At 49.7% G+C, this 13,097-nt stretch overlaps 1 protein-coding gene across 1 annotated transcript in view; it reads left to right on the forward strand.

The window, feature by feature from the left end:
- DOCK2 (dedicator of cytokinesis 2) overlaps nucleotides 1-13,097 on the forward strand; it is a 345,160-nt gene that overhangs the window by 59,814 nt on the left and 272,249 nt on the right. Inside the window, exons 18-22 of the mRNA XM_081135683.1 lie at nucleotides 143-326; nucleotides 454-551; nucleotides 2,248-2,337; nucleotides 3,360-3,460; nucleotides 4,295-4,429. Of these exons, the coding sequence (XP_080991809.1) occupies nucleotides 143-326; nucleotides 454-551; nucleotides 2,248-2,337; nucleotides 3,360-3,460; nucleotides 4,295-4,429 (608 nt within the window). The remainder of the gene's footprint in view (nucleotides 1-142; nucleotides 327-453; nucleotides 552-2,247; nucleotides 2,338-3,359; nucleotides 3,461-4,294; nucleotides 4,430-13,097) is intronic.

Genomic DNA, 13,097 nt, shown 5'->3' on the forward strand with positions numbered 1-13,097 from the left:
TCTGCCTTACCTGCTGATGTTTATTACTTCACTGGCGTTTTCCTCACTATTTCTCACCCTCCCCGCCTTACAGTGTGTGATGTGGCCACTGCAAGCTCTGTGTAGCGCTGGCTCGGGGAAGTAACCAAGGTGTTGTTTCCAGGGGGACAGTAAGAAGATGGAAGATGCCAGCGCGTACCTGACTCTTCCTTCGTATCGACACCACATGGAAAACAAGGGAGCCACTCTGAGTCGAAGCTCCAGCAGTGTGGGGGGGCTCTCTGTCAGCTCCCGGGATGTGTTCTCCATTTCTACCCTGGTGTGCTCCACAAAGCTCACCCAGAACGGTAATGGAACCATCGAGGTGTCTGCGTGTGTGTGCGCGTGTGTGTGTATCTGTGCAAACACAGGGGGTCCCGACATGGACAGCTTAGGCCGCTAATAGTAATTGTACTTGTCTGGGCTCTTTTTCAGTGGGCCTGCTGGGTTTGCTGAAGTGGCGAATGAAGCCTCAGCTACTTCAGGAGAATTTAGAGAAATTGAAGATTGTGGATGGAGAGGAAGTGGTGAAGGTCAGTATTCACCCACCAGTGACAGAACTTTGAATCACGAGTGGGAGGTGGGACAACTTTTTCTCTGATGGTGGGACACAGTGTGCCGGGCTGCTGAGAGAAGCCGAATCTGGGAAGTCTGGGGGCGATCTGGTCCAGTGACACGGAAAGTGGAGCTGCAGAAAAGTAGGGCTGTGCTCAGTTTCTGGACATAGATGAGTTTGGGTGTGGATCCCAGCCCACCTGCTTGCCGACTCTATGTGATAATATTATGAATACGACATAGTCTCAGGGTTGTTTTGAGCATTCAAGGTAATGATATTTAAAAATCACTCAGCGCAGTCCCTCATGCAGAGTGCCCAAGCAAAAGCGTGCAACATACGCAAAGTGCATTAACAGCTAACTATTGCTTTTGTTGTTATGAATCGCTATGGTAGTATGACCCCTTAGCATTGCCTACACGTTACTATTACAAATAACAAAGCATTGTTGGTCTCCGCTGCTTGGAGAGCATTACGCTTTAAACACGAGAAAGGGGAGGATACCAGGGCTCCCATTTTAAGCGAAACAAGCAGAAGACAATGCAGACGTCAGATGTGTTGTCCTGCCCGCGTGGTGGTGGAGAGCACAGCATCTGAGGTTCAGATCTAGTTCAAGCCGCCCTCCTCTCCAGCACTACGAATTGGGACGAGTGTTTCCCAGAGGCCCCGCTGATCTTGTTTCCAGCAGGAACGCGGTGCAGCTGGAAGCTCCGAGATTAAACATCTTTATCTGGTATCCCTGTGTTTTGAGACACCCTAGAAAATATTGGCCCACCCCTTAGGAGGGAGGGGTATCACATCTGTGCACTGTTGGCCCACCTCCTGGCTCAGCAATGGCAGGAAGGTTCCCCAAACAGTCTGTCATGAGGTCTGTCACCTGTGAGCAGCTTAGAGAAAACATCTGGGAGTGAATTCCATTGTCTCCTTTTTTGCATTTTTTTCCTTTTTTTTTAAAAAAAGTTTGTTGTTGATGTATAATATATAGGCAGTAAAATATATACAGAGCATTTAATTTAAAAGTACAATTCAGTGTACAGGGTGGGGAAAAAGCAGGTTTACAGTTGTGAGTGCACAAAACAGAGTTTACTCTTGTAATGTTACTTATTAATTACTGTATTATTTTCCATACGAATAACTGTAAACCTACTTGTGCCCCGCCCTGTATTTTTACCCATGTGCACACTCGTGTACCCACTACCTGGCTCAAGATACAGAACACTGAGCACTGCTGTAGGTTCCCCCGTTCATACCCTTCTCCGCCAATAACCCACCAGGAGTAACCACCAAGCGGACTACCATCATCGCTGATGGGTTTTTGCCTATTCTTAAATTTCATAAAAAGAGAGTAATAAAGGATGTACATGCTTGTGTGTGACTCCTCTCCCCGCACACCGTGCTCCTGAGGGCCACCCGCATCCTTGCATGGAGAAGCAGTTTGCGCCTTTTGATTGCTGTGCATTTTCCTGTGGTGTGAAAATGTGAAAATGCCGCCATGTGTTCACCCACGGTGCTGTCGGCGGACAGTTGGGGTGCTCCGAGTTCTGGTTCTTGTGAATGTGGGCCCCTTGCTCTGGTGCATGTTGAGTGTGTGCTCTCATTCCCTTGGGCCTAGCTGAGCAGTGGGTTTCTGGGTCACCCGCGCTCGGTCTTAATGCACCCTTCATTGTTTTGCCCAGTTCCTCCAAGACACTCTGGATGCCCTCTTCAACATCATGATGGAGCATTCTCAGAGCAACGAGTATGACATCCTTGTCTTCGATGCTTTGGTAAGAGAGGGGACAGGTGTTTATGATAACAGACATTCGTGTGCGTCGCACCGAGAGAACCCTGAGAACGTGTGGCCCCCGCGGCCCTTCTCATGAATCTTTGGGAGGAGTTGTCACGTTAGGCCACCAGCCCAGTGAACGAGCTGCGTTAGTCTGGAGTTCAGTTGGATGCATGGGCAGAATGGGTGAGGGGGGGACCTCAGGTGCTGATGTCACAGTGGCACTGGTACATGCAGCTGGCTATTGTGAAGCTGGCCAACCGCGTCTGCTTGCCACGAACGCCGGGAGCCAGTCTCCGGCAGGTTGTGAAGCACCCACAGGGAGTCCTCTTGTTCCTTTACCTTCTTCAAAGTCTCCAACTCCCCAGAGTCATTATGGTCCCTCTGCCTACCCAGGACCTTGTATGCCACCCAGGTCTCCTTTCCGTATTCCCAAATGGTCTCTTCCTTCTCTCACTGTCCCAACTTACGTTCTCTCTGTCATGTTAAAATAAAAATAACAAACACTTGCGTTAGGGCATCCGTGACCAGCAGAGTGTTAACGTGTTAACTCCTTGTGTCGGTGACATTTACGTTTACAAAGAGGTCGCCTGGAGACAACTGTGACTGAGTCTAGTGCTTCCCAAGGGGGTCTGGAAAGCTAGCCCTAAGGAAAGATGCTCCCAACAGGAAGAGCCTTTGATTCAAGCACTTAGGGAAGCGCTGGGCATTGCACGATGAACATTGGAGAGTCATGATGCACATGGGTATACTAAAGGCCCTGATAAGTCCTGCAATAAAGATGGCAACCTGAGATTTCTCAGACATGTCTGACCATGAAACCCTTATACCTTACAATGCTTTGTAGCATACTACGTGAAACACTTTTTAGGAGAGACACTCCCTTAATGAAAAGGACTGAAGACATATTAGTGAGCTAATTCCTGGGTAAAAAATGTTGATAGGGGTTCAGTGATGCCATGTGAATATGGCTCCCTGCCCTAGGGCTGTCCTCAAAACACTGATTCCCTGCCTCTTCCTCAGATCTACATAATAGGCCTCATTGCTGACCGGAAATTCCAGCACTTCAACACGGTCCTGGAGGCCTACATCCAACAGCATTTCAGCGCCACCCTGGCTTACAAGTAAGTGACCGTCCCTCCTGCTTGCCTGCCAGGATGCCCAGGGCACAAGGAGCTCTGTCCCTAGCCTGTGTGAGTTCTCCCTTTTCTGACAAAATCTAATCTGTGCCTGGGCTATCTGCATTAAATAAAAATATGTAAACCCCGTAGGTGGAGATGAATACTTGATGGTAACAGAGGTACATGGAAGTTTTCATTCACTCATTCATTCATTCATTCATTCATTTGTTCATTCAATCAGTCAGTCAGCTATTACTATTGAGTAACTACTTGTGATAAACACTGGGATTCAGAGGCTACAGAGAAGACAGGCTCGTGCTAGGTGGCTCACTATAGCTCGGGGGTAAGGAGCTGAGGGTTAGAGGTGGGAGGTGACGCCGGGAAGGGTGGTGGGAGCCAGTCTGTGAAGGGGCCTTGAAAGGAGGTCGAGTCATGTAAAGTCTGCCTTGCTGGGCATGAGGAATCGTGGAGAGTCCCTAAGCAAGGGTGTTCCGAGATGCCACAGGAACGTTTTCAGTAGGGAGAAAAGGCTGAGGGAGACATCATTGCCACCACTGTCCCCATCATATTCCGATTGCGACTAGCTTTCCTAGTCATAAGGTTTTCTTTCTTCACTAGTTCTTTTCTTTGCTGGCTTGTTACAGGCAGGAAATAATCATTCACCCTGAAGTACAATTTTTAAGCAGAGTTATTTTTATGGTTGTAGATGAGTGAGTAGGCTTGGCTCTACCACCACCTTTAACCTCTGATTGAAAGCCTTATAATTTACTGAGCAAACGAATTACCCTGCCGTGGGCTGGGAAGAGATGTATTTTGAAAATATCACCCCTTGCTCAGGAAACTGATGACGGTGCTGAAGACTTACTTGGATACCTCCAGCCGGGGGGAGCAATGTGAGCCGATCCTGAGAACTCTGAAAGCTTTGGAGTACGTGTTCAAGTTCATCGTTCGGTCCAGGACGTTATTTTCACAGTGAGTGCTCATTCTACAGGGGGGGTCGATTAGCTCTGCAATTCCTTTGGGTACGACAGTGTTTGCGCCATTGGAGAAACTCTCTTACAAAAATGATAATCAGGCGTCGATCAAAAGCAACTTAAAAATCCAACTTAGAGGGTTAGAAATAGGGAGTAATTGTTCCTTGTAAGTTTTTGGGGGAAAGAAGGAAATCATAACGTGTTATCGAGTCACACTTCATCCAGTGACCGTGATTTGTGAGCTGAGGCTCTGCAGGGTTTCATCTGCTCTTCATTTGATTTGCGATATGGTGGAAACTCTCCAGGAATCTATATTCCACGGGGGTGGAGAGAGCAGAACTCAGAGAGTGTGATATTTATTTGGCTCTTGGAGATTGTGCATGACAGATAAGCTGGCATTTGTTGTTGGCCTGCCTGTCCTTGAGATCCTAGTGGCCAAAAAGTAAGCCGACAAGCGAGAGTACTTAAAAGATACGATTCTTGACGGTCAGTATCACTGAGGTTAGCCCTCTTAAAGGGCTTTGGAGATGGAGGCATTCCAACGCAACCCTCAAGGGAACAATTTCTATTCCTGGCAATCGAGGCAAAGTTAGGCTGGGGGTTGCTTATGTGTGTATGTATGGTCAGGTTGGCTGTGTGTGATGGGAAATGAGAAAAAAACATGCTGGGAATGTATTGTCCAGATTCTTATCAGTTCAAATGAAGGACACTCAACTCAAACTGACTCACAGAGAAATGGGACTTTATTATATTTTACATTATTGAAAAATCCAGGGGGGTTATTGGCCTCAGGCATGGCTGGATCTAGATGCTTAATGCCATTGGGTTAACCTATATCTCTCTAGATGCTGGCTCTGCTTCTCTTTTGCTGGTTGCCTTCTGAGGCAAGTTTCCCAAAGCTGAAAACATTTGAAAACTCAGGTTCATACTCTATTAGTTGAAGCAACCCTAGATTCTTTGTCATTCCAGCAAAATCCTATGCCAAGAACTGTGTCGGGTCACATGCTAAGGTCTTAAACCATGTGACCAGGGCAATGAATATGCAGATTGTGCAGCAGTGGTCACACGTGCCTCTCTGGAGCCGTGGGTTGGGTCAGTGACTTCCGGTATACACTTGTTTAGTTGGACAAGAGAAAGCAGAAGTCTGTCATCATTGTTTTGACCATGAGGCTGGATGGGCTATGATGGCTTCATACTCGACAGGGCACCTGAAATGGGTAATCATTCAAGATTCGCCTGAAGTATTCATTGAGGTTTCAGGTGATACATAGAGATGAGTGTTCTGCACCATGTCACAAAACGTGATGTCATTTAGGCTATTCTAAAAATGAAGTGCCTGTTTCATTTCCTCTGGTTTGTCAGTTAGTCAAGGCAGAGACTGCATTCCAGGCTCGGGGGTCTTCTTCCGAGCTGGAGGGGTACTTGTCAATTATTTGAAATCCAATAGGAGACAACAGTGGGTCTTTGTAAAGGCCGAGTTTCTTGGAGGAGCTCGAGGATTCAAACATTGTAATTCCGGGCTAATAGGCAAGGAGTCCTCATTTCATCTTGCGAGTGAGATCTTCAGATTTGCGACAGGAACATATTCTTTTCATTGATCGTATCTTCTGCCCAGTTTTTCCTTTTGGTTTATTTCTTTCGTGGTCCGTCTTTCCCTTCCCTCTTAGATTTTGTCTCTTCCCTCCATAGGAGCGGGACATTAGTACCTTCCCTCCTCTCCGCCTCAAGGCTGCCGTCTTGCAGAGCCCCTGGCTCTTCATTTTGTGTACATTCAGCGCTGCTGGCACTTGCAGTGGCCTTTGGCGTCCTCAGGAGTGGGTGGGCTGTTACTTCTTACTGTATCCCCCGCATGGAATACAAAGCACCATGGACACTCAGAACTGCCTGCCGGCCGAAGTCCACCGTGGGGGCTAAGAGAAGGCATTTGGTGAGAAGGGATGTCTCCGAGGTAACGGAGGCCTAGTCTTGAATCCTTTCCCATGACCGTAAATGCAGGCGGACCTGCAGGGAGGGCCCAGCACCTCATGCTGACGGGAGGGAGATTTCCTGTGTCCCGTTCATTTTCGAATCTTCAGCAGTTGGTTTGCTCTCCGGTGGATCCTCAAGGACACTGGGAAGGGATGGGGGTATTTCTTTCCTGTGCTCAGAGGGCACTTCACTTAGGAAACCGGAAAAGAAAAGGTTCAGCGCTTTGCGATTTCTAAGCCAGCTGGTGGAAAGTTGTGATAGAGCCATCGCTTTGGGGGCGTATTGTGCCCGGTATTGTGTTGGTTTCCTGCCATTCCTCTGTACTCTCTCCTCACGTGCGGAGCTCCAGCTGCTCCAGCTCCATTAGCCACTCCCTTGCATTTTGTCTTTGCACGCACTGCACACGCACGTGGCGAGGGCCAGGGGTTTTCCTGGATCGATGCACTGGGTAAGGGAGAAAGAGATGTTGACAGGGATGGGAATGTTTTTAGGATTATTCATTTCTATCAAATAGCCAAAGAAAGTGATTTTCCTGGCCCCACTCCTTGTGCCCCTAGCTCGAGTCCAAGTCTGGGGCAAGTGTCTCTGGGCATATGCCTGAGCCCTTGGCTGCAAAGGAACCTGCAGAGCCGATTCGAGCTTCTGCCATAGGGAGGCAGGCTTAAAAATACGGGAAATTCCTAAATCTTAGGAAGTGTGTCCCAAAGATGTGGGGCGGTCATAAGTATGACCAACATCTACTAAGCTTCTCTAGAATGACTGAGCCCCTGGGAGATACAGAGCAGAGCGAGGAGCATTCAGAAAGAGCTGAAATGATTATCTTGCAGGCATTGAGCTTTTTTACAAAACTCCTTGCAGTGCCTTTTATCCTAGAGCTCAGACAGCCGGCTGAGCTGATCCCCAAGGCTTCCGAGCTGTGGAATTACTCGGAGTCTGCAGCAGCTCTTCCTGCCGGCCAGGCTCACAGGGATGAGACCACAGCCAGCGCTTCTGTCAGGGTGACTCTAAAACAGGCAAGATCCAGCTTAGAAATCCTAATGCCGCCCTGGGCTAGGGTACAGGAGGTAGTGTGGGGTGGTGGTTAGTGTTGCGCTCGTCGCTGTTGGCTCAGCGATAGTCAGCGCTCACATCGGACAGGCTTTAGAGGGGTCTCATTTCTGTCCCTGTAGGTGCCTGTCTTACAGAGGAACCCAGCTTCTCCGAGCCTCAGTTTCCTCACCCATAAATGGGGATCAACCAGCTCGCAGTGTTTTCATGATGGGATGAGATCATGTACAGAGTTCCCCATGCAGTATCTGGTACTTACTCCACAGGCGTAATGAATGTCAGCTGTGCTCATGTGCTCACCCAGGACAGAGAGCAGGGTGCCGGGTCCAGGATCTCAGGTTTCAGTTAGCGGAGGGAGTTCTGGTGTCTTGATTTGTTCTCAAGGTCTGGCTTAGGGATCGTGCTGCCCGAAACATTTCTTGCTGGTTATTTTTAGGAGGAGGGGATACCTTTACCCGGGGTCTGTGCTTTCTGAGGTCCACAACGTAGAATCCACCTTGGTCTGTCGCTGGCGTGTTGCGTGGGCCCTGCTTACGTCTGCTGCTTCCACTTCCCCGTGTGTGTGTGTGTGTGTGTGTGTGTGTGTGTGTGTGTGCGCACGCGAGCGCCTGCGCTCAGGCCCCTCGGGCCCAAGCAGCTCTTTGGGCCCTGCTTGCTCTGCCGGTCCTCTGCTTCGCACCTTCTGCTCTGCTGCAGACCTGCTCATTCAGCTCTAGCTTCCTCCCCGTGATCCCAGTCTCCAGGGCGGCTCTGTGACCGCAAACGCCCTCTCCACCCTCAGCCCCGTCCCCTTTGCCTCGGAGAGGCGGTCAGCTCAGTGGTTAACGCCAGTCTCCAGAGCTAGGCTACTCTGGTTTGAATTCTACATTTGAGTTCTACCACCACTACTTACTGTGTGCACCACCTTGGGCGAATTACTCAGTCTGCCCACAGATCAGTTTTCTCATATGTGAAACAGGCATGTAAAAACCCTCGCAGGGCTGTCCTGCAGACTAAACAGCTAATGGGTGTCAGGCACTTAGCCCAGCGCCTGTCACACAGCAAGTGCCCACGGTTATTATTATCGGCTAAGTGCACTTCAGCCTTTATCTCCGTCAGTCTTCACAAAGATCCTATGGAGGATCTCATGTCCTGACTGCACCTCCTCCTGCCCCTCACTCGCTCCGTCCAGCCACGCAGGCCTTCCTCGCTGTGGCTCAGACTCCTGACTTCGGGCCTTTGCACCTTCCCCAGACACCTGCCTGCTCACTCCCTCTCCCTGGCCTCTTCCACATCTTCGCCCACATGTCGCCTTCACTGCCCTGCTAACAATGCGAGCCCTGCCCCCAGCGCTGCTGCTTCCCCTCCCTTTCCCTCTGCTTTCTGTCTCATTTCTCCTCCCCATAGAACTAGCACATGTGAGCACACCATGTAACGATTAGTGATGCCTCTGTTTATGCCCTCTGCCTGCTAGAATGGCAGCTCGGGGGGAAGGATCTTTGTTTCCTACTGTATCCCAAGCACTGAGAACCACACCCGCACATGGTTGGCACTCATTACATGTGAAATGGGCACCACCTCTGGTCCCCTTTCATTGATTAGGAAACCAAGGCTTAGATTCAAGCTCAGAGGTCACACAGCTAAGAATCAGCAGAGCGAGGTTTCACATCCCACCTCGTGTGATGAAGACAATTTGAGAACCGAACCTTTTCCGGGCCGTGTCAGTGTGAAGTATGGTTGGCCCAGAGGAGGGGCTGTCCTGAGAGAAAACAGCACTGCCTCGGGGTGTGGGCTCCCTGGATGTTGTCAGGGCTGCTGAGGGGCACAAGGCTGCGTGCACGGGCTCAGGTGCGACCATCTCCAAGCACAGGGGATTTCAATAAAGGAAATGAAGATTAGGAGGAGTTTCGGGAAGGGTGTCCTCACCATTAGGGCGAAGCGGCCCAGGCGACCGTGACTTTATCCCTGTACCCTCCCAAGGAATGAGTCAAGATAAGCTGACAAAAGGCCAGCCCAGGGGAGCTCACACGCTTTGGAAAAGGGTCACTGGTCAGGGAAAGAGGAAGGTACTCAGCATCCTGTTGGGAGCAGCAGCACCTCCAGGCGTGGTCCTGCTCCCCAGCCTCACCTGGGAGCTGCGAGGCTGCCCAGGGCCTGTGCAGTGCCATTTGCCTGCACGGGAGCTGCAGCTCCATTAGCACAGGCTTCGCGGGAGCAGGGCGCATGCCTCCCGTGGACAGCCCCAGTCTGGCTCCCTTCCAGGGCCAGGCATAGTTGCCCTCTCTAATTGCCGTCAGCGCCAGGTGATGGGATGCTCTCTTGCCTTTACATTTCGCTGCCTCTTGCTTCATTCCGCCCACTCCCAGCCTCCACCTCAGCCACCAGTTCAGCCTCTTCTTATGAAAATATCATGGGCTACTTTATCCACCGGGTCATGAATCCGTTAGGCCGCAAGACTGTCTGAATAAAGCTCAGGCCTGCTCCATGTCGGAGCAGGGGATACCAGGTGGAGGGGATACCGAAGCCTCTGCCTTCTTAAACAAAAATGAATTTACCTCGAAGGTACTTGGCCAGGATGATCTGTTTTCATTGTTCAAGTATGACTAAGTATTAAAATGTAGTCATTTGTCTGTGCCGAGCCTGGGCCGGAATGCCGGTCAAAGTGCTATCCCTGTTTCTCCTGCATATAATTCGTTTGCATGTTAATGCCATTTATTCCTATGGCAGCCTCTGTTTTCGGTTTTGAATACAATTTCACTTTTGGATGCCAGTAATGGCTCAGTGAGCTGTGCAATTGCAGCTAATGGAATTATTTCATGATAACATTAACTTGGCATCGGATCGGGATGGAAGAGTAAACTGTCATCAAAGGATATTGTCAAACAGTCACTTCCCTTTAATTTATTATCTGCTTTATGAGTTGCTACAGTGCAGAGGGGGAGCTAACAGCCCGTTTCTTATAAACACACGAAAGGGCTTTGTATTTCATTAAGTCGCCGTTGTTATTATAACATGAAATGTGCATATGCCTGCGTTTTTAAGCAGTCCTCTTTTGCCTTTGCACGTGAAAATATTTATAAACTTTTATTGGGCACCTATTTTGTGCTAGGGACTTTGTTAAGAGCCGGGAACTCTGAAATTAATGTCAGACTTCCTCAAGTGGCAACAGTCTAGTGGGGAAGACAGACGTGCAGACCAGCAATCAAATCCCAGCTCCCTGGAATAAGCAATGATCGGTGGTATGACGCAATGGAGGCCTGCAAATGGTTCCCGGGGGACAGAGAGGTTTGAGTGACAAACCCTGCCTCGGGAGGATAGGTAATTCTTCTCAGGGGAGGTGATGTTCTAAACTAGACATTGAAAGGCATTTTCTGCCCTTGGGCTAGTGATACTTTGTACGATGCTCTCTGGTGATGCTGGGCAGCGGGCGAGGGAGCGCAGGAGCGCAGCTCCCAGTCAGCCCCACGATTGTTTATGAGGCAAATGACACTCTGTGTCCACTGTGCTCGGTGACTTTGCCCAACTGTAGGCTAATGTGAGTGTTCTGAGCACGTTCAAGGTAGGCCGGGCTGAGCTAGGAGGCTTGGTTAGGTTAGTGTATGGAGTGCATTTCGAATTATATTTTTAACTAACCGTGGTTTATTGGGACGTAATCCCATTGTGAGCTGGGAGCATCTGTGGAGGGAACAGCACGTGAAATAGAACTTCCCATTACTCCCGCTCCTCTGAGGTTCCCCTTATGAAGCCTCTCCTCTGCGCTTGGCCCTGCATCACTGTTCCCTTGACCTCACTTCACACGACTCTGCAAAGTATAGGCTTTATCACATTCATTTCACAGGAGGGGAAGTGGAGGCCCAGAAAGGTGCGGGAAGTGACTCTGGGTCACACAGCTAGATGTTGGCAGGCAGGGATGTGACCGCAAAGCCTAGGTGTTTTGCGCTGTCCCGTGCCCACCGTGAAGAGCGCGTTTGCGGAGAAGAGCAGCTAGAGGGTGAAGCCCTGCGGGTGGAGGAGTGGGCTGACGTGCCGAAGACGTGGGTTCCAGCTAGATTGAGGAGCACCTGGAATGCCAGGCCAAGGAGTTCGACCTCAGCCTCTCTGCCGGGGATACTGGCATAGATGTTACCCTCTGTCCTGGGAGCACAGAGCGAGTACTCCAGCTGGTGCACAGACTCATCCATTGTGATAAGGTAAACATATTAAAGTTTCTTTATTTTGTTCAAGATGAAGAAATTGAACTATGTAAACATTTGACTTAGAATAGCCCGTGGATATAATTTATAAATAGATAAGCATCTATTGAGAATCATGCTTAAAGTTTTTTGTCATAGCAGTTTGGAAACCCCTGCTTTGGGCAGTAGGGAGCCACTGACATTCTAAAGCAGGAGATTAGCACGATCGCATCCATGTTTTAGAAATATGACCGCAGAACTAACGCTAGTAGGTGGAACCTGGTGTAGAGGAGGGGAGGCAGCTGATCAATAACAAAGCTGTTGCAATAACCCAGGCAAGAGACTTGAACTGAGGTGGTCACAGGGGGGCTGGAGAAGAGGGAAAGGAAGAAGGAAAGGGTTCTCAGGGGACGGGATTGCCAGTCTTAATTGAACGTGGGAGTGGCATTGAAGGAGAGGCTGCTCTGAGGCTGAAGGGCGGGGCCCATGGGATCAGGCCTTGCTCACCAGCATGAGTGCAGGGGAGGGGCAGGCTTCAGGGTGGGGCATGCTTGGTGTGGGTCATGTTAAGTTGAGGTGCTTCTTGGCATAGCCAGATGGAAATGTACAGCAGACAGTTAGATACAGATTTGCAGTTCGGGAGAGTTAGATGCAGGTACAGTTTTGTTACAAATCCATCCAAATTGGCATTTGAAGCTACAGCATAAGGTGAGCAATACTCTGAAACTCAGGATGAAATGCAGGAGATTAGCATGTCAAAGGGACGAGGGACAGGTGAGGAGAGAGCCCAGGGAGGCTTGGATTCCAGGAGCCAGGAAAGGGTGCATATCAAGGAGGAGGTGTAGCAGCAATATAACTGCTACAGTGAGGTCATGGGGCCTGAAAACTGACTAGAGGCAAGGTATTTTGCAATTAGGAGCCTTTGGCAAATGAACCAATCCTTTCCCAGAGTTTAGCATTTTCCTAGTATCCAGTCAGGAGGCCTTCAGGGAGCAGAAGGATCAGGTGCAGTTGATCACCCATCATCTGCATGTGAATTAGGGACATTTCGGGTTGTCCTTTGCTGTGTGATCGTAGCCTGGCATCCCCTGAGGATCCCTCAGAGGCTGGGCAAACTCGCTCCTATTTGGCACCCATCTCATACTCCGCTCATAGCAGAGTGTAAGACATTCATCTTGTCTGCTCCCATTGTCCCTTTAAATGGCTTAATTCTGCAGAACAAGACTGTCTGTGCTGTAGCTAGTTAAGGGAAAAGCTGTGGAGGACTCAGATACTCATACTTCAGGCTGAAGCAGCAGCTGATCCCTTCCCTCCTTTACTCCTCGTTTGGAGTCTGGACACAGGTCTGCTGCCAGAATCCTCGCCTGGCGCAGGAAGGGCTGTTTCTGACCAATGCCCACGCCGACAGCGCCTCAGAGACTGGTGTGGGTGGGAGATCAATTTCCTGAATCAATGTATAGGTTTAGGAAATGTGTTTGCAAATCCTCGGTAGCCAAATAT

The sequence above is a fragment of the Miniopterus schreibersii genome, assembly GCF_964146895.1.
Source record: "Miniopterus schreibersii genome assembly, chromosome: 4".
NCBI lineage: Eukaryota > Metazoa > Chordata > Mammalia > Chiroptera > Miniopteridae > Miniopterus > Miniopterus schreibersii.